The following is a 21,424-nucleotide window of genomic DNA, read 5'->3' as shown; positions in this document are numbered from 1 at the left end:
GAACATGGAACGACAGAAGCCCGTGGCTAATGAAAACGGGACCACCGTGAGTGCTGTATACAAAAACAAAAACAAAAACAAAACCAAAAACAAAAAACCGTGTAGACTGCAGACAGGACACGAATCAGGGAGGAGATCAGAGGCGAGTGAAGAGCACACAGAGCTAACCTACGAAACCGACCTGGTCGAAAACACGGGAGCTTGAATTTCTGTACGTATGTACAAGAGTTGTCTTTGGAGGAAACAAAACTGCAGACTTAGCTCGATGGATACACACAGCCCAGAATTAAACTGCACAGCGACATTTATTGTTTCAGCCTGGAAAAACATCCCTTTTTTTTTAAATTTCACACAGCAAAGCAAGTTAAAAACTTCACTCATCAAATAAATGATAATTTAAACAAGAACTTGCTAAAGAAACCTCATCACAACAACGTTTTAGGGCCTGATCACTTTTAAGTCCATGGGGCCATTAATGAATATCAACCAAGTGTCTCTTGTATAATCTGCAAGCCGTTTTTCCTACAACAAGAAGGCGTAACATGTTTCCTTGACTCAGGTGATACATTTAGAAAAGAAATCATGATTTTTTTCTTTTGCTGTAACAGGCAGACACTGTAGTTCTCGTTGTGATCAGGAAAGATGGAATGACTGCTGCCCTTCTCTCGCTGCAATCAACAGTTTCTCACGCATGATGTCAATGCTCGAGTAGTCCGGCAACTTAAGGTAGTTCACACAAGTCATTACAGAGGGCAAGAAGTCGTCAGGGTTCTCCGTGGACTCGAAGGTCTTCCGGACAATTGTCAGAGGTGGATTCAGACTCCGGAAGCCTGATGAAAGGGTAAGGAAGAAAGACCAAGGAGCTCAGTATGTTTACGGATTGCATACAGCCAAGGCGGAGAACGTTCTCTTTCTTAACCAGGGGACAAGAATCAGTCTGGCGTCATGAACACGCCCTTCTCTCAGGAAACACACACTGCTCTGCTGTGTCGCACGCACGGGGTGCTCTTTCTGGTTTGGCAGCTAAACCTCCACAGTCCGTAAACGTTTTAGTGTATGGAATCTGGTATCTGCTGTATTTACTACAAAGAACCCTGGGGTTTAATGCGGAGGCAGACGGTTCCTTAGGCTTTCTGACTTTTCAGAGGACCCACTCAACTCCTATTAGGACTGACTCACTTCTGGGAAAGTAGACTTTATAAGGTATTCTCATTTAGGAGCCCGTAATGGACACATGGCCTGAGGATCTGAATTCTATCTAGAAAACTAACATCACGTGTTCGTTAACTAACCTACTTCAATGTGTTTTAAGACAATCCCTATGAATTCCCTGGTGGCGATAGCTCTCATGTATCACCAAACTGAAAATTCAGAAGCATTACGGTATCAGAATGACTACGAGGCACTATGAGTCCAATACAGAATAGCCTCCTGTTGGTACCCAAGTGTCTGCCTGGACACTCCCGCCCGCACGCACGCCCCCCTACAGAACAAAGGCATACCCACCTCCAACAGGCAATCTTGGGCTACCTGTCACAAACTGGAGAAACAACCTCTGCTGCTCATTATCAAAACTACTGAGAATCTCAAACAAGAACTTCACAGCCCGACTACAACAGAAATAAATAACCACAATTATTTCTCATATTCAAATACAGTTTTGAACACCACACAAGGCAGAATCTCACAATAAGCTACAAACCACCAAATTTAAATGACTACCTATGAATTCACATTACAACGCACTCTGAAATCAAATTTGTTTCTGTTGTCACAGTGGGAATTCAAATGGAATGGTTACTGTACTAACAAGACTTGTAGGGGATTATACAGACATCTCCCTTTCACTATACAGAAAAATGGGTAACGGGGTGAAACCTGTGTTCTCCCTCCATCCCGCCCCCCCCCCACTCCCTGTCTATTTTTGCAAAAATGCTTGATAAAAGCAATCTTTGGATCCTAAGGTCTTAACAGAAACAAGGCCTAAATATCAGAAAGACTCCTTTAAAATAGGTAGATAAATTTAGGGTGCCTGGGTGGCTCAGTAGGTTAATAAGCACCTGCCTCGGGCGTAGGTCCTGGGATCAAGCCCCATCCCAATTTGGGCTCCCTGCTCAGGGTGGGAACCTGCTTCTCCCTCTGTCCCTATGCCCCTCACTCATGCTTATGCTCACTCTTTCTCCCAAATAAATTTTTTAAAATTTTTTATTTATTTACGATAGTCACACACACACACACACACACACACACACACACACACACAGAGAGAGAGAGAGAGAGAGAGAGAGAGAGAGAGAGAGAGAGAGAGAGAGAGGCAGGCAGAGACACAGGCAGAGGGAGAAGCAGGCTCCATGCACCGGGAGCCCGACGTGGGATTCGATCCCGGGTCTCCAGGATCGCGCCCCGAGCCAAAGGCAGGCACTAAACCGCTGTGCCACCCAGGGATCCCAAATTTTTAAATTTTAAATTTAATAGGTAAACAAATTTTAAAATGTTTATAATGTGTGCATATACACACACACTGCCACATTCTTAGCCATAAAATGAAAAGCCAGCAGACCTACTACTTACCTGTCATGAGTATAACCGTGGTCCGGCCTGCAGCACTCCATCAGGGTCTTCGCATCCCACGTGTCTGCTTTACTGCCGCACAAGAGCTGATCCAGCTGTGTGTTTATACAACAGTAACAAGTTACTAAGACACGGCTGCATAACTGAGTGACAACTCACGGGGCATGTAGTTTTGCATTATGCCAATAGGATACAGGCCTATGTGTACCAAATAAAAATATCCTTTTTAGCATCAAAAAAGTCTGCTTAGGACTTCTTCTTCTTTTTTTTTTTTTTTTAATATAAAGTGCTCCTCTACTATATTTATAAAAATCAATCTTCTCTTCATTTGTATTAATAGGTACACTGCCCATTTGCAGGACTGGGTCCAAAAGAAGCCTTTAATCACGGACAAATATGTCCCTGAGACAAACCCTTGGTTTAAGTTTTCCTAACTCTTCTCATGTCTCTAGAGGCTTTAACTTGATAATCTACTTCTATCCAGGGAGATTCCATAAATCCCATTTTCTAGAAATATGGGGGTATACAATAATAGAAGCGAAGACACAGACTAAGCTGGAGAGAGAAGCGGGAGAAGCTAAACAGACACAGCAAATGGGCAGCTTTCTCTCTGAGACACAGACGGCTGCCAGATGGCTGGCTGTGGCGGCACAGGGACCAAACGAGCTGTTACAGGGGAACGTTAGAAAGCAAGAAGGGCTTGTGTCTCCTTGGACGATCTAACATCAGTTTCCAGTTAAACCATTGTTTCTCTGATAACTGCCCATCTTTGCAACGACTGCATACTTGAGAAAATCCAATTCAGGGCTTATAGAATTTAGTATCTACCTCGTGTCCCTCACTGTCAGGTACTTTATGCATCCTGTTCAGTAAGGCAGAGATCATCTCAATTTTATGGATGAGGCCGCCGTCTAATCAGATACAACCACCTAGATAAGGTCAGACGGTTAAGTGCTGGGAACCAGAATTCAATTCCAGGAGCAACACCTGCTGCTTTCAATACCAGGTGATACTCAGTGCCTGCCAGTGTCCCATACACGACCTGCTTCAATAAGTAGCAAACTGGAGTGGACATAAAAATTACAATGAAGATTAAAATGCTGAGTCACTCAGAGATATCTGGATTCAGCCAATAAGAAGTGTGTATTCTAGTTACCACTCAAATAATAAACAAAAGGGATTCCAAACTGTCCCTTTCCATGCCATCTCACCACTAGGGAATGGTTGTTCAGATTCTTGCTGCACTTAAGATGGCTGGAGGACTGCACTTAAACTCATGTTCCCCCTTCTCAAAGGCATTTGCAAAAACTCTGTTAAAACTTCGTCTGCCTCCAAACATTAAGCAATGTCTCACCTAATCCAGGAAGTTTAGATTAGAAAAAAAGTGGGGGATCCCTGGATGGCTCAGCAGTTTGGCGCCTGCCTTCAGCCCAGGTTGTGATCCTGGAGTCCTGGGATTGAGCCTCATATCGGGCTCCCTGCAAAGGGCCTGCGTCTCCCTCTGCCTGTGTCTCTGCCTCTCTCTCTCTTTCTCTCCTTCTCTCTCTGTGTCTCTCATGAATAAATAAAATCTTAAAAAAAAGAAAAAGACTAAGAAAGTGTGCCCTCCTCCCTGTCCCTGCCACTACTGTGGACTCAGGGCCCCCCATGCCAGCGACAGTACCGCAGACACCTGCAGAACATCCCCTGCTGGCCAGCAAGCAGGGTCATGTGACAGGAGGCTGTCTGCTCACCAATCAACACCAACCCCACACCCTAACAGCTAAACTGTATGTAGTATTTATATAACATGTTATTTATAATTAGTATTTAATACTCTTCTCTGCTCAGGAAATGGTCTTTATTTCCCAAACCTCCTCCCCCTTCCCCGAAGTTTTCCTGTTTGCAACAATCCTTGGCTATATAGCTTGGGGACAGCTCACTAGATAATTACAGAACCACACAAGGAGCAATGACCATTTCTTTTAGACACAAGCTACTCACTTCTTCCGGGTAGAAGTACTGAAGATGACTAAGTGGGAAGACGGATTCAAATCCATCTCTGAAGGAATCAAATTGCCTGGAAACGCCTTCATTTAGTGCCCAGAATATAACCAGCTGCAAAAAGAAAGGTCTTTTAGAAACCATGAGAAGATTTCATATCTCCTTCTTATCCAATACGTGGCAAAGTACAGTGAAACATCCTTCCCGATCACTTAAAAACAAAACAACAACGAAAAACAAAACACAAGTTATAAGTCTCTAAAATAGCTCCCAGAAAACTAGAGAGACCTCTCAGGTCAATTCTAACCAGGGGCCTGGTCAATAAGAAAACATAAGACAACAACAACAAACTGCTGGACATTTATATTTAGCATGTTTTTAAAATTCATTTACGCAGAATCCCGATGGCAAAGAATAATACCAGATGAGAAGCAGATAAAAGTTTCCCAAGAGGAAAAAATGTTAAGAAGCTCATGTTTCAAGATTCACAATTACCAACTGTTAAGTATTCTGAATTTTAATGTGAAATTTTTAGATCTAAATCCTGACAAAGTTCTTAGAAGCCAACCCTTCTGCAGTGCACCCTCATTTACAAAAAGGCCAACTACGGAAATGCAGTCACATGAAATTGAAAAGTAACAGAAAGCATCTGTTATTGGTCCAACATAATCTAGCCATCAACGACTTTGGCTAACCCACCAGGTTCAAGAAATAAGGACATATTCAGATAAAAATGAAAACCAAAACATAAGTGTTATTACAAATTATTTTCAGAGAACCTTAATCTGGATGTTAACTCATCATTTACCAGTTGGCTAAAAGGTCTGCTTTCTCAATGTGAGGAAAAGCAGGTAGTATGAGCACACAGTCCTCTGAATATTAAAGGAAGTGTGGATCAGTCACAGAAATGTTGGAGACCTCTGCTATCTATGCTCTTTCTCTACCAGGTGAAGAAACCAGAGCCATCATTTCTATATAAAATCCCACTGAAGGGGGATCCCTGGGTGGCGCAGCGGTTTGGCGCCTGCCTTTGGCCCAGGGCGTGATCCTGGAGACCCGGGATCGAATCCCACGTCAGGCTCCCGGTGCATGGAGCCTGCCTGCTGCTCTCCCTCTGCCTGTATGACTATCGTAAATAAATAAAAAAAAAAAATAAAAATAAAAATAAATCCCACTGAAGGCTGCTGGAAAACCTAAGTCTGGGTGTAGATGGTATTCTATCTTGAACACAATGCTCTTTCCACTTGAGGTCAGAAATGAACCAAAAGGAAACTTTCCAAAAATAGTCAAGAACCACAAATAATCTGAAAGTCCTCACTACACCCAACAAATGTGTGTGTGTGTGTGTGTGTGTGTGTGTGTGTGTGAATTCTATCAAGTTAGCAACTCTGATAGACAAAATGCAGCTTAGTGAGAACACAAGCAATAGCTCCTTTTCACGGATTTCTTTTAAATGAAGACAGCAAATTTGAGGTCATATGAGATTTCGTGAACTATCTGACCTGTTCTCTCAAAAGCAGATGGAAGCTAAGGCCTGAAGAAGTGGATGGGACACAGCCATTATGTGTGTCAAGACTCTCAGCTGGGCAGGAGAGCCAGCTTCCTAGGACAGGTGCTTTCTCTCCCCAGGAATAGTGCCAACAGGAAGTCTTGAGTTCCCACACCGGCCTTCCCCTTCCCTCCCTGAAAGGTGCCCCAATTACGTACTCTTAGATACTCCTCTAAATTGTGGATGGTGACTGGTATATCCTTTCCTCCTTTCTTCAGTTCAATGTTGGGAAACCCTGGCAGCGTGAAATCCAATCCTAGATCTTCAACTGAGCAGCCATTCATAGTCAGGGTTTCTAACGCATATTGTAGACTCTCTTTGGTCTAAAAAAAAGGGGGGAGGAAGGGATGTCAGGCACAGTCATTCAGTTGGTTCTGTGTTTATAAAACAAAAGCTATGCAAATACATTTTATGAGTTCCTTCCGCTCTTACAGTGTTTCTTTTTGTATCATCATCTACAAGTAAACAAGTCACATATCACAAAGGAAATAATCTTAAATACTTAAGAATCCAATTACTTTTATATAGGCACAAACAAGATCAGGAAGTGTTCCTTCAACATGAGATGTCTGTCAATTTGACCCTATTTCAAATCAGATTGAACAGAAAGTGATCATCACTTATGTGATGGTCAATTTAAGAGTGCCTATAGAGCCAGAAAAGCTTTTCCTAAATTCTATATTAATCTTAATGAACCCAACTATATACATAGATAGTTAATTGCTATATTATTAATAATATTAGTTGATTAGTTAATTCCTTAGTTAGGAAACCATAAATACAAATAATGTACTATCTAAGGAACAGTAATTAACTTTTGTTCCCTACAAAGTCTAAAGAACACCCTGGAGATTCCTTATTCAATCCCATCAGGACTAGCATAACAGATCTGTATCCACCTAATAATGCTGCAATGAAAAAGGTTCCTCAAGTCATACTCTGAATATAAAAGCAATTATTAGTTACTTTGTTAAATGCTTAAGAACACTAAAGGCTTATATAAATAGATACATACTCTTAGATTATAAATTTAGGACCAACATGCAAAACTACAAATGGTACATGCAAACTACAAATGGTACCCGAAAATTAAGGTATCTGGTATAGGAAAAAGCAGCGAAATCGCTTTCCAAATTGGAGATACCCCCGAATATGAAATTCCTAATGGCTCAACAGTCCAGGTGAAAGAAATTAGTCAATTAAACTAAAAACAACAAAACAAAAAACGAGGGAGTTTTGATTTTAAATTAGTAATTTTTAAAAAGGAAATGAAAGCCATTTAGGATTCCAGATAATTCAGATGCAGAAGAGGTGACAGTAGTAATATTAAGGAACAATCCTAATCTGTCCTCTTCTGTGTAAAAGCCCTGTTGAGGTCTTTTCCACCTCAAGTGAATGACTGGAAAACACCAGAAGGGAGGCCTTTCATTTTACATTTATAAAGACTAGATGGTAATCATCACCATCTCTTGAATGTTCTCCGGCTGGGTTGCAAAGCGCTCAAAATTGCCCCCCTACCTCTTGCACAGACCACGGTGGTCACTGCTATCACTGCTATGCTCAGGCAAAGTCTCTTCTCCTACAGCTACTTAAGGAACATCTTATTTATAAAGGTTTACATTATAAAATGCTATCGTTGATAGGAATCTAGAATATAGTGTCCCCCAGATGTTTAAAAGGAATTTGCTGGGATCCCTAAGTGGCGCAGTGGTTTGGCGCCTGCCTTTGGCCCAGGGCGCGATCCTGGAGACCCGGGATCGAATCCCACGTCGGGCTCCCGGTGCATGGAGCCTGCTTCTCCCTCTGCCTGTGTCTCTGCCTCTCTCTCTCTCTCTCTCTCTCTCTCTCTCTCTGTGACTATCATAAATAAATAAAAATTAAAAAAAAAATTTAAAAGGAATTTGCTATTTATTTCTTCAGACCTTATATTAAATTGAAAACTAATAAGCTTTAGGCCATTTCCCATGTATCTGTTAAGAATTTAAACTATCAAAAAAAAAAAAAGAATTTAAACTATCAAGTTTGTTCCATCTGTATACTTTATAAACGATGCAGTGAGGTGCTCCAGAATACCACCATTCTCCCATTGCTGGGTGAAAACTGGTTAATACAGTAAAGCAGTTTCTGGAATGTGGTTTCTATGGTATGCATTTTTAGATTTTTAAATTGACAACAACAAAAATAAAGATTAGAATAAATCTCAAAAAAGAGTTGAGGAAAAGAACGGATGGAATATTGCAAAATCTGTAAGAGTGAAGGCTCCAGAACAAACAGCCTGCGTGTGAATTCTGCTCTCCTCCCACATTCTAGATATGTGACCTTGGCAGGTTACTCCACCTGTATCTCACCTGGGTTTCTCACGAGCAAAAAGATGACTAACAGAAATATCTAAGTCTCCGGGGGTGCTGTGAATTAAATGAATTAAGATACATATGTGGCACTTGGAACAGTGTCATGAATTTTACTCTTTCTTTCCTTCCTTTTTTGGGGCCATTATTTACCTAAGAGATGATTTCAAATTAAGATTGCATTTGTTTTTAAAATTTTGAAAGCTGCTAGGCATAAAATTGATTCTAAAAATCCTAAAACAATAGATCTTCAATAGATCTTCTAAAGATGTACTTACTTGGCCTCTTTTAAATGCCAATTTCACTATTTTAATAAACAAACTTATTTTTCCAAAAATCACCAATTAATAAGGGAGATAAAATTAATTCCCTTACAAAGAAATCATCTTCTCCAGTAACAAGGCATTCTAAAACCCCCATCTCTCTACAGCTCTTCTCCAGTGTATCAGGAGATGGGACACTTTCCCTACAGAATCTCCTCTATTCTTATTTTACATAATTTATAAAATCGGAATTAATTTAACATTGGTCCATGTTGCCTGCCCAAATATAGCTAATTAAATCTGTGCCACTGCTTTTTAAATAAAACCCTGTCTTCCTCTAATGTCTGACACGGAACTACTATTAATCTCCGACTGGGTCAAATAATTTTTAATCTGTTATTACCGTAATAAAAAAGCCTCAACAGGTGTTACCAAGAAATAGTACACCCACTGTGTGTGTACACCCACCATGACTTTTAAAACTATTTTCCTAAGATTGTTCTATAAACAAATGATGGACTGCTCCTAAGTTAAGCCACCTTTCTGGAAAGAATGTGTCCTGAGAATTTTTATTGATTCCAATGCTTACTAAAAAAATTCAGTATGATCCAGTATCTGCCCAGATACATAATGCCCATCTAAAATTTAATAAATAAGAGCCTTATGGGTTCAAATCAGGAGTATATTTTATTAGTTAATCAAGCTGTTATTACAGGTCAACTTACCCATGTGAAATCGTTTCAGTTATTCTAGTAAAAAAAAAGAAAATTAAACTCTTCTAAACTAAAACATTAATATAAAATAATAATTGGTCAAATATAAACCACTGAACAAAGACCTCATCTTGCAACATTAAGAAACTGATCCACTTGACCATTCCCTCATCTTCTAAGCTTACCTGGGATTTGTCTTGCTCAAGTCTTTTCTTCTGTCTGACAATGTCTTCTAGGTGGTACACTGATCTGGCTACAACTGGGTCAATGTCAAACAAATCATGCGATGTCAGTGAAGTTTCTTGCCTTAGCATCCACTTATAAAAGGGTAAGCCAAGGGGAAGGTCCACCTGCCAAAGAAAACACAAAATAGTCTAACCGTCACGCTAAGCTTCTAGAATTGTCTCAGTTCTATAACTGACATTTTAAGAGATCGTTATAAAGGTTAAGTAATCCAAACCCCCCTCTCCAAAAAAAAAACATGTTTTGTAACTGTTTTTTTCATTATACGCAACTATTCCCATAACCCAATTTGGGGCCCTGATACTGTGAGAATTTTAGTTCACTGAAGAATCCTATTTAAACAGACCTTGAAAAGGTTATCTTTAATGTTGGACATATATTCTCCATAAAGGCCTCCAAACTGAGACATGTTTATAGGAATCTTACTCTATTTGGGGCCAAGTAATTGAAATTCCACTGTAGTCTGTATTACTAAACATTTGAAAGAGGTTAAAAACAAGAACCATCTGAAACTGAAAACTTGTAACTTTTAAGATAACTCATTAACCACCCATTCTGCAGGCACAGCAAAAACGTCAGGTTGGAAACTTGACACTGGATGAAGACAATGTCTTCTAAAGACTGACCAAGTATCTCAGAAAATGTGAGAAGAAGAAATGAAGAAAAGGCTAGAAACAGTCAAAGCTCTGTGAATACTTAGTTCACAGGTTATTTTCACTCTAGCATTCCAATGACAACTTACCGCAGTTGAGCTGCAGAAAGCTCAGGCTTTCCTAAATGAATTTAAAAATCTAGTAACATACTTTAAAACCACCCTTCACGTTGCCTGATTCTCTAAACCCTCGCTACTAAAGCAATGGTTCATAACAGCAATTTGGCATCACCTGGGAGTTCGTACAAAAATGTGAAATCCTTACTGAGAAAAGCAGCAAACAAAAAAGGAAAAGGAAAAAAGAAAAAAAAGACGACAATGAAGACCGTGGATTCTTGGGCCTCATCCCTGAATCTCAGAATTAATTTTTTAAATAGAACCTCTGTTAAATTCATATACACATTAAAGTCTGTGAAGTACTATTTTAAAAATAAAGTACAGGGGATTCATATAGTTTTATAGAAAACTATACAAATACAAAAAAGTTGTAGACAAGCAAGTAATCTTAAACTTACCAATCTGAAATCCATGATAGCCTTGGCCATTAATTTTCCTAAGAAGCGAAACTTCATTTTAACCTTTGCGATATGGGCTGGCTTAGCTGTCCTACCAAAGGGAAGCGCAAACAGGCCCTGGAGGTTTTGAATATACTTGGTCCCTTCTTGGCTTCCTATAAAATGATCAAGTCATAAAACTTTAGATGCTATTTTCCAAAACAAAACAAAGCAAGACAAAACAAAATGTGGTAAACTAAGAACATTTAAGAAATTCAGAATTCTCAAAATCAGACAGTAGATCATCATGGGATGAAGCCCCCTAGAGCGAAAGGCTCTAATTTGATAAAAGAGAAAACAAAGGCTAAAAGGAATTAAAGGTCAGAGAGCATGGCCTTCTACTAGAAATTGTATCTATTTAGGGGGATCCCTGGGTGGCTCAGCAGTTTAGAGCCTGCCTTTGGCCCAGGGCATGAACCTGGAGTCCCGGGATCGAGTCCCACACATCAGGCTCCCTGCATGGAGCCTGCTTCTCCCTCTGCCTGTGTCTCTGCCTCTCTCTCTCTCTCTCTCTCTCCCTCTGTCTCTCATGAATAAATAATTAAAATCTTAAAAAAAAGGGAAAGAAAGAAATTATATCTATTTAATAAATTATAAAGGTCCTTTATCCTGATCTGAAAAACACAAACTGACTTACAAATGAATATTACCTTTTGGATTGCTGAGAGTCACTTCTTCACCTCTCCAGAGACCCAAGTCAGCTCTCTGAAGTTCCTGAGATACAAGTGCATAAAACTCCAGTGTAGGCCCAAGACCTGTACCAACCTACAGGAGAACAGAAGTAGAACAATTTCAAATTTTCAGAACTTTTGCTGCCTTTTTTTCCCCACAGGCCAACCTTTTTGCAGTGTGGATAACTAACAGCAACAGTTTATTTCATGCATCATTTCCCAGACTGTCCTGACTATATTCCTTCAGGATCCGTCACCTAGAACAAGAAAGCCACCCTTTATTACTCCCTAGGACCCTCACGTTTTCACCGTATGGTTCAGTACTGTTGTAGTGCCCTCACCCCCAGGGAGGAAAAGATGGCTTTGTCCCAGCATGGATCTTCTTCTTTGGGTGAGCTGTTAGCCTGAAACCAGCTCAAATGTCATCTCTTCAGGAGACGCCTCCTTTTCTGCCAGTTGCTCTGCTCCTTTTTCTTTAGACTCCTATTTTCAGCTAAGTACTTTTCACATCACATAGCCGTAATTTTATTACGTGCTCGCATTTCTCACTGAAGGGTAGCTTTAATTCACCTTTGTACTCTCTTTAGTGTCCGGACACACAACAGGCTTTTAACAGGGGTTTGTTGAGGAATACAGGAATAAGGGAAGGTCAGACCCACGCTGGCACCCACCGGGCTAACTTAGCCTCGGAGAGTTTGTCAGTGTTTCTCATGCCACACAGTGCCCTGGAAACTCCTGCGAGCTTTATCAGCATGTATGCATGGAGATGGTTGAGTGTGTCCTGAGGAGTCTTGCTTGACAGGTCTGGTTTAGAGCCTGGCCGCTGGTATTTTTAAAACCAGCTTCAAAGTGATGGTACAGCCTCAAACAAAAACCCCTCCTCCGCGGGACATAGCCTGTGTCTGTTTTCATAGCCTAGTTATTCCTTCCTGTTCTATCCAAGTCCTACCAGCTCGGACCATAAACTAGATATGCAGCTAATGACCAGTTAATATCATGGTTTATAGGCATCAAACCATAGTCCTGAGCAAAAGAACCAGAGTTCACTTGGAGATTATTTGCAAATAATGGGTATTATAATTATAATAGTTACTTTTAAAAAGTATCCCAATACCTCAACAGATTAGATGCAATCCAATGGACATTTTGATTGATGTTATCAGGTTGGTGGTGATAACACCTGGGCCCACGCCCGTCCCTTTCTAAGTATTTCATAGCAGTAAATGGCATCTGCATTCACCCAGGGCTCCAACAAAACCCTGGCTTTTCTACTTTTTTACTCACACAGTCCAAGTAATCATAAACAAGCCGCCCTTCAAAATATATTCCATACTGGTTACCAGCATCATCATCCCTTATCTGGTCTATTTATTGCTAAAACCTCCCGCTTGGTCTCTGTACCAGCACTTGCGGCATTTCAGAGTCCAGCCTCAGTGCTGAGAGGATAACCATCTCACTCAAAGCAGAAGCTCAAGTTCTCACATGGCCTGCAGGTCCTCTGTGACCCCTCCTATAGCTTGACTCCTACCTCTAGCCAGTAATTCTGGAAAGGGCCAGGACTCTGCCTCAGAGGTTTTGCTTCTCTGCTCTTTTCTTAGAAACTCCCTTCCCTAAATGGTAATGACTTGCCTCGGCTCAAATGTCCTCTTACGTTACCTATCTCCTCCCCGCTTTGATCCATCTTACTTTATTTTTCTTCATCATGCAGCCTAACATACATATATGCATAAGTACATGTACACTAACCTCTTCACACTAAGAAAATAAAAATAAACTAAAAATAAATTTTTAAGAATTGCTGTGTGATGGTAGGAATGTTTGTGAACTCTGTTCTCCACTGAATCCTGGGTACTGGAGGAGAGGAAAGGAGGGAAAGAGCTACCAAGAGAAAAGAAAAGCTGCAGTAACAACTGATTTCCACCAGATGGTGCCTTAGAGCCACTTAATTTTCTTCTCCCTTTAGGGTAATTACCACTAGACCAAACACAAATCACAAATCAGATCAGTCTAATTCCTTCATCCAAAGAAGGGACTAATATTTCCAAAGGTAAAACAGACTTAAAATATTAAAAGGCACGGGTATCACTGTAAACACATCACCACAGCAAATCTCTGTGAGGGTGGTTATGAGTAGGTCAAAGCTTCTCTGGCAATTCACCCTGCCAGGTATCTGTTCTACTCAGCCACTCCACTATAAAGGTAGTAGGTACACTGGTTTTGCTCCATTTGTTTTTAAAGGAAAGAAAATTATAAAGCTTTAGAAATACATGTTTTGACAAGTTGCTGGACTCAAAACTTCAAAGTCTTTTTCTTTCAAAAGCTAACATACTAGTGCTTTCACATGACCGTGCTCTGCTGTTAATCATTATAACACCATGATGAGAAAGGCCCATTCCTTATGGCCCTGTTGAGACCATCACTGAGAATGTTACATCATCTGCCCAGCTTTATGGTCAGTGACTGTTGGCGCCAGGCTCCACAGTCCACACTCCTAACCCTGCACCATCCCAGAGGGTGGTCATTTATATCCCCAGCTGATGCTGGGGCTTAAAGACTCTCTGAGCCCAAAGACTGGTTTGGGCCTTCCCTGGCATAGCAATCACCCCTGTTCTAGATGGGGCCCCTTTTGATTTGGCATTTTGAGTTAGGATTCTTCTAGAGCTAGTCTGAAGTCTTCCTAATTACCACCTGCAGACTTGTATGGCTAAATCTGATTTATGACCTGAGGTCCTTTGTATATAAAAAGTCAGTACTCCTCACAACCCTTATTCCCCAATGAAATCAACTCCTGGAATCTTTTCCATAATCAGTAAGTAGGATCCAGCAATAAAAACTGTAAAATTAGGATTTCTGTATCAGTGACTGAATCCCGATGATCCTTCAAACACTCAATGTGATGCTATTCTGAATTTGTTTAGGTTGCACATGAGATGCAATCTGAGCAGAGCCATGAAAGATGCAAGAGGGAAAGACAGACAGTCCTGGCAAGAAAAAAGTATGTTGGAGTAAAATGTAAGAAGCAAAGTTAAACTCAGTAAGTCAGGTGGAGCAGAGGTCTTGCAGTTTTAGAAGAGGAAGCACGTAAACATGGTTATCCTCTGAGCAAGAGGCATTATCAGTGTGGATTCAAAAGACCATCCCATTTGCTTATCCTAGCAGTCAAGGCCTCCACTCCACCTCCCTCTTTCCCACCACTTCCACCAGAGCAGTCACTCCCTTCTGCCACTCACCACCAAGCCCAATCCTTTGCTCAAGCCACAACTTTTGGGCCCCTAACCCTCCCACTCTCTTCCATCAAGGTCTAACTCTATGGTCCTGCCCACACACTCCAAGACAGTAGGACCTGTCTGAAAGCCTTGTTCACTTGACACCCATACCACTCTTCAGCCACATTAATTTATACCTTTGTCCTACGACGTACCCACAACTACACTGTAGTCCGTTGACTATAGGAACTCTGCCATAAACTAGATCCCTAGCACACTGTATTCTACTTCCCAGGTCATAACTACTTCAAGTTTTAATTTTGATGACTAAATACTCCCAAGTAACTTTTCAAAAGTCTTAATGAGAAGATGAAAATGCTTAAGGAAATGAACAAAAAAATCAATCATAATTAAAATTCCTTGGATAACTATACGTAATATTGCAGATTGTTGAGGTTGTACTTTAACTCACATTTTATAGACGAAAAAACTGAGAGGCAGAGGGATTGGCTATTATAAATAAATAATCAGTAATAATAGAAGGTTTGGGAATTTTAGGTCTGCAAGAGTTTCTAAAGTCCAAACATTCTAAGTTTTGTCTTGAAAGTATTTAGGGAAAAGAGGGAGGAAGGTATCCACAAGAGACTCAATATTTCATGGTTAAAATACAAAGAAAACCATTATTTGAATATTTTTGATGAACTGTTGTGGCTGTTTAAAAGTGCCTCAAAAGAAATAGATGACAAAAGTTAGAAAGGAAGTCAAGCAGGCTTTTTTTTTTTCACAACCCACACCCACACCAATTGTCTAACAACATAGGTTAGTGAACTATGCTCTGGCCCACTTCCTGTTTTTATACAATCTGCAAGCTAAGAGTGGTTCTTACAATTTCAATGGTTGAAAAATCCTGAATATCAACTCACCACATGTGAAAATTATATGAACTTCAAATTTCATTGACAATAAAATTTTGTTGGCACACGGCCAGGCTCATGTGTATTAGGTTTTGTCTATGACCACTTTCATGCTTGTACAAAGGCAAAAATGGAGTACTTTTGATGGAGACTGAATATTTACTATCTGGCCCTTTACAGAAGTTTCTCAAACCTGGGCTCTGCAATAATCTTAAATGATCTATTAAAAAGTTATTAGAACTAATATTTATGATCACAGAAAATAAGGTCAAGATACAAAAATCACCTGTATTTCTACAAAATAACAGCAACTGGAATATAAGTATGGTATCATCTTACACATCATCACAAAACACAAAACACGTAGGGAAAAATTTAAGAAAGTATGTGCATGAAAGACCTCTAGATTTAACTTAATGAAATGATACTGAGAGAAATAAAAATACCTAAACAAATGGAAGTCTACATGATGTTTAAGAAGTCTAAGACTAGACACAATACATGTCAATTTTCTCTCAAACTGATCAAAGTTCAACACAATCCCAATCAATGTCCAGTGAGGCCTTCTGTGGACACTTACAAGCTGATTCTAAAATTTACATGGAAAACTTGGGCCTGAGAATAACCACAACTCTGACAAAGTAAAGCAAAATTGGAGGACTCATTACCTGACTTCACAATTAACTATAAAGATCTAGTAATCATGAGTATAGAGTAGCAAAGAAAACAAAACCCAGGAATAGATCCAAATATTCATAATTGACTGTTTTCAAATAAGTGCCAAGGTCATTCAATATGGGACAAGTATATGCCTTTTCAAATAAAGGGTGCTGGATAAAAGAAATAGCCTATATTTAGGAAGAAAGAAAAAGAACCTTAACCTCTTACACTATATCTAAAAATTAACTAAAAATGGACCATAGACCAAAGTATGAGAGCTGAAACTATAAAAACACATGGGAGAAAATCTCTGAAAACCAAGGGTGAGGGAGAATTTCCTGGGATAAAAAAGCACAAACCAAAAAATAAAAATTGATAACTGGACTTCAACAAAATTAAAAACTTCTGCTCTTCCAAAGACATTTCATGAGGAAACTGAAAGATATACCACAGAGTGGAAGAAAATGTTTGCACTCATCTCAAAGAGACCTTGTATCCAGAGTAATAAAAGAACTCAATCATAAAACCCAACACTGGAAAAGTAGACACTCCTCCAGAGAAGATATATGAATGGCCAGTGAAACAAACAGGAATGAAACTATTATTAATCATCAGAAAAATGCAAATACAACATAGTAAGATACCACTTTAAGCCAACCCCAATACCCCAAATTAAAAAGACCCAAGGGTTGGTGAGCATGGGACGCAATGGAAACTCACATGCTTCATCACTGCTGGGAATGGGAAATGGCAAAGCTACTTGGGAAACAGTTTGGTGTTTTTCATAAAGTAAAAACATATCTTACTAAAAATAAGTTTGCAATTCATCCCCGAAGAATTTACCTAAGAGAAATAAACACATATCTATACAAAGACTTGTACACAAACGTTCACAGCAGCATTAATAAGTGTCAAAACTGGAAACTAAAATGTGCATCATTTGGTGATGAAATATTTCCTGAAATATCCATACAATAGACTCTCACTACTACTGATAAATGGAAACAAATTGATACAGGCAACAACATGGATGCATCTCAAAAGCATTATGCTAAGTGCGGGAGAAGAATAACACAAATGACTAAAACTCTACTACCATTCCACCCTGCACATCATTTTAAAAAGACAAAACTACAGGACAGAAAATAGACCAATGGTTGCCTCTGGGTGGGGGTAGGGCACAAAGTGGTTCAAGAAAACAGTCTGAGGTGATGGGATTTTTTTTTTCTCCATCTTGATGTGGCAATGGTTACAAACTATACATTTAAACATTCGCATTCATACAACTAGAATTGTAAATGTTGTAAGTGTGCGTTTATCTGAGATTTCTTTTGAAAAGCAGTTCAAACATTTTGAAAGGTATGCTTAAAACATCCTTTTACTTTATCAACCTAACAATTACAAGCATTTGCTCTTACACAAGGAAAACACCTGTCTTTTATTATACACTTTAGCTTTGGAACCTGGAGAGCTTCGATTTTCCAAGATCATCCAAAACAGAGCAAATCTCCAGTTTCTAGATAAATTTCCCAATTGTCTCTGAATGTTTCAGAGGACCAACAAAGTCTTATTGCAAGTACATATTAGGCCAAAACCCGTCCATACTCATAAGCTCACCTCATTTTCATACTGGATTTCTAACATGGCCCGTGAGCTACCGAGATCCTGCATTACAGACTCCGCTTGTTTCAGCAGCTCCTCTCTGTTCACAGTACGCTAAAAAAAAAAACAAACAAACAAAAAAAAAACAAAAAACAAAACCAAAAAACAAAGTATATGAGGAAACTATGCTCACATTACACTTTAATAAATAGGTGGCATTTTCCCAGAGTGCAAATAAATAAATGTTAAAAGATTCCTTTTAAGATTCACTTATTTGTGTGAGACAGAGAAAGCACAAGAGAAGAGAAGAGAAGAGAAGAGAAGAGAAGAGAAGAGAAGAGAAGAGAAGAGAAGAGAAGAGACATGTGAACCTGTGCAATCTAGTGCAGGGAGGGGAAGGAGAGAGAATCTCAAGCAAGTTCCATGCCCAGCATGGAGCCTAACTTGGGGCTTGATCCCACAACCTGAGATCATGACCCAGCCAACAGGCACTGAGCTGACTGAGACAGCCAGGTGCCCCAAGACGGTTCCTTTAAAACCATGCCTCAGAAAAGGTTAAGGTAAGAAAGAAGTAGCTGCATTGCTACAAACATGGGCAGCAAAGCTAAGTGTTAAGCCTGAGTATTATCTTGAGCCCATGGCAAGTTCAGAAAATTCACAGGGTGGATTCACAGGGTAGAGAAGAAAGGCTATCTATCTGTACCCTTGCCAGACATCAATGCAAGTCAGGGCTACAGCTGCATGGAATCTCCCTGGGCATGTTTACAGATACATAATGGAGAGATGGATATGGAGGTGGCAGGTGAGACAGGTGAGCTGAAAGACCCTGGCTCCAACCTGCAGGGATCCTACAAGCACAACTACAAACATCTACAAATAAGATTCATGGGGACAAGACGGGTACTGCCATTCTTCCAAATTCTGCCAACACCACTGGTGACGCATTTCTAACACTACAAATAAAGATAGAAATAGCAAGGCTCTGCAAAACAAAAAGTATACACGTATATTTTACCATGCTCTTCATTCCTTCTAATCTCTATTTTAGTGTCATTAATAATGGTTCACACTGATCTTGGAAAGACAGCCTTAGGTAAGAATCCTCGGCACAAAAGAGGAAGACAAACAGAGATGTCATTAAGTAAAAAGGGGTGCTAGGTCAGAAATGTAGGACAGAGTCCCTGCTGAAATGGCTCAAGAGAGGTACAGTCACAGCTCTCAACATGGTGCCAAGGTGAGAAGCCCAGGAAGATGACATCAGCAACACAGGGGGTGACGAGGCTCAAGCCAGGAATTTCATTCAGAATCTTGTTTCGCTTATCTCTGATGGGAGTGATTTGAGAACGAAGAAAGTGAATCCGGTTAATGCTACCTACACTGCATAAGGGAGACTATAGAGTGAGTTCCTAATTTAAAAAGAAAACACAGCTTTGGTGAGAGAAGGTAAAGACTCTTTCTTGGCATGAGCATTATGGCAACTGATAAAGAACTGTAGAAATTATTTCAGAACTAGGAAAAAGGGACTCTTAAGTGAGGATGAAGAAGAATCACACAGAGCCTGGTTCCAAGAGCTTGAGAGGAAGCCATGGCTACTCCAGATGAGAGATACCTGGGACTGAGTCATAGCCCTGCTCCCATGCACCACATCTCCAGTAGTTCCTAGTTGAAAACTCGGTGAGATTTATCTTTAAATATTTGGGGGGAGAAACTTACTTTTTTTCTATCCAATCTAGGTGCAACTCTGCTATCTTGAGAATCCGACTGGTTGATTTCTGGGTTGGTATCAAGTAATCTTTGCATTGCTCGGTCCCGATCAAATGCAGTTACGTAAAAAAGCATTTGCCGGGTATCAAAAGGGAAGAAAAATGGGCTGCAAAAAGATGTGACAGATTATCTGAATTAGAATCCAAACCATATAAACTCCTACATTAGAAACCATTCTTGCTATGAAAGAATAGGAATTGAAAATATAACCAATAAAGCCAATAAAAACAGTCTAGGAAAACTAATTTTGAGAATGTTCATCATTCTAGCATTAAATTTCTAAGTGATTAAGTAAAAAAGCATTAAGTAGTTTTTGCTGTGAAATATGAAATCCAACTATTAAAATCCTAGACTTTAAACCAGGTCTATTTAAGATCTTCTTTAATCTACCCAAAGACCTACAGGAAGTGTAACATGACTAGCAAATCCTACTTTTAAAATACAATTCACGACACTGCCAACGCATTCCTGTACCACATAGACATAAATAATGATGGCTTTATTACCTTATGATTTTCCTCCCAGCTTTGGCATTCCTAAGTCACTCAAACCTGCCAAACGGCCATGCTGTTTTCCAAAGAATGAACACTACAATAACATAGGTCCTACTACCTCTGATGATGGATTTTGGATTTTGATGTAGGATTTTGGAAGTTCTTGACAAGAGATGTTAAAAGCACTTTCTGTAATAATGCCAATATTCTGTTTTGTCTCCTGTGAGTAGCCACATAGAGATGTGGCTAATGTGACTAAAAACTAATGTCTAATTTACCTAGTTTTCATTGATATAAATGTAAACAGATATATGTGGCTACTAACTACCATATTGATCAGCACAGTCCTATGGTCTCTGAGAATGTAAGTTTGGACCCAAACAGGCTCAGAAAATCAACCAACTCTACCTTTTGAGTCCAAATTTATGAAGACAAGAGTATTATACTCTCATCGAATATCCTTGCATACCTTCCTATTTCATACACACATGCACACACACGGAAATCTTTTATCAGCCCCAGCTAGCCTCCTCTGGATAGACAGCTACACTAAGTATTAAGCAAGGTGATATCAAATATGATAATGTTACTTAAACACATTTAAATAGGTTCACTAAAGACTATATTTTTGTAACAAAATATGTAAAGACCAACATGAGAATAACATACTCCCAAAGCCACCAGTTCAGAAATGATCATCTTACCAGGTTTTTCCTAGTTCAGTAAGCCACGTTGGGATATTTCCTGTCATGATTACTAAAGGATCTTGAAGCTGCCTATTTGCTTTTGCTGTCAACTTACTGTTAATAAATTCACTAGTTGGAATAATCTCCTTGCACATTGCATTCTGTAAAATGTTAAAAAAAAAAAAGATCTACATGTAGTAAAACATTAGGATTATATTCACTAACTCCTTATCTCCAAATATGTATGCAGAGTGGTTCCCAACATACAATACAGCTTCTCACTCAAGTGCCCCCAACCCAAATGACAATTTCTACAAGGTACAGCTCTACCACAACCCCTGCAGGCCACTAGTACTGATCCAATCATTGATGGGGCAGCTAATGTTTTGTGCAAGGCCAATTCCGTCATCCTTCTCTATATTATATAAATATCAAAAGTAGCATTCAACTTTCACTTGACTTTTTTTACTTCATATTTTATCTTAGACAAACGAACTTTCCCTTAAATGTACTGGAAGAATTTTAACTATAAATTCACATTTGTTCTTCAT

The 21,424-nt window shown here is 39.6% G+C and overlaps 1 protein-coding gene across 17 annotated transcripts in view; it reads right to left on the bottom strand.

The window, feature by feature from the left end:
• Positions 1 to 286: 286 nt before the first annotated feature.
• Positions 287 to 21,424, bottom strand: part of TRIP12 (thyroid hormone receptor interactor 12) — a 148,043-nt gene continuing 126,905 nt past the window's right edge. For all 17 annotated transcript variants that reach the window (XM_055300376.1, XM_055300377.1, XM_055300372.1 and 14 more), the window contains 11 exons: positions 20,892 to 21,034; positions 19,643 to 19,799; positions 17,945 to 18,043; positions 11,527 to 11,641; positions 10,838 to 10,992; positions 9,613 to 9,777; positions 6,262 to 6,426; positions 4,555 to 4,668; positions 2,572 to 2,666; positions 1,507 to 1,610; positions 287 to 830 (listed from right to left, as the gene is read on the bottom strand). In XM_055300376.1, the coding sequence (XP_055156351.1) occupies positions 634 to 830; positions 1,507 to 1,610; positions 2,572 to 2,666; positions 4,555 to 4,668; positions 6,262 to 6,426; positions 9,613 to 9,777; positions 10,838 to 10,992; positions 11,527 to 11,641; positions 17,945 to 18,043; positions 19,643 to 19,799; positions 20,892 to 21,034 (1,509 nt within the window). In that variant the 3' untranslated portion in view covers positions 287 to 633. The remainder of the gene's footprint in view (positions 831 to 1,506; positions 1,611 to 2,571; positions 2,667 to 4,554; positions 4,669 to 6,261; positions 6,427 to 9,612; positions 9,778 to 10,837; positions 10,993 to 11,526; positions 11,642 to 17,944; positions 18,044 to 19,642; positions 19,800 to 20,891; positions 21,035 to 21,424) is intronic.

This window comes from Nyctereutes procyonoides, unplaced genomic scaffold (assembly GCF_905146905.1).
Source record: "Nyctereutes procyonoides isolate TBG_1078 unplaced genomic scaffold, NYPRO_anot_genome, whole genome shotgun sequence".
Classification (NCBI taxonomy): Eukaryota; Metazoa; Chordata; class Mammalia; order Carnivora; family Canidae; genus Nyctereutes; species Nyctereutes procyonoides.
This window is presented reverse-complemented; position numbering and strand designations above follow the sequence as displayed.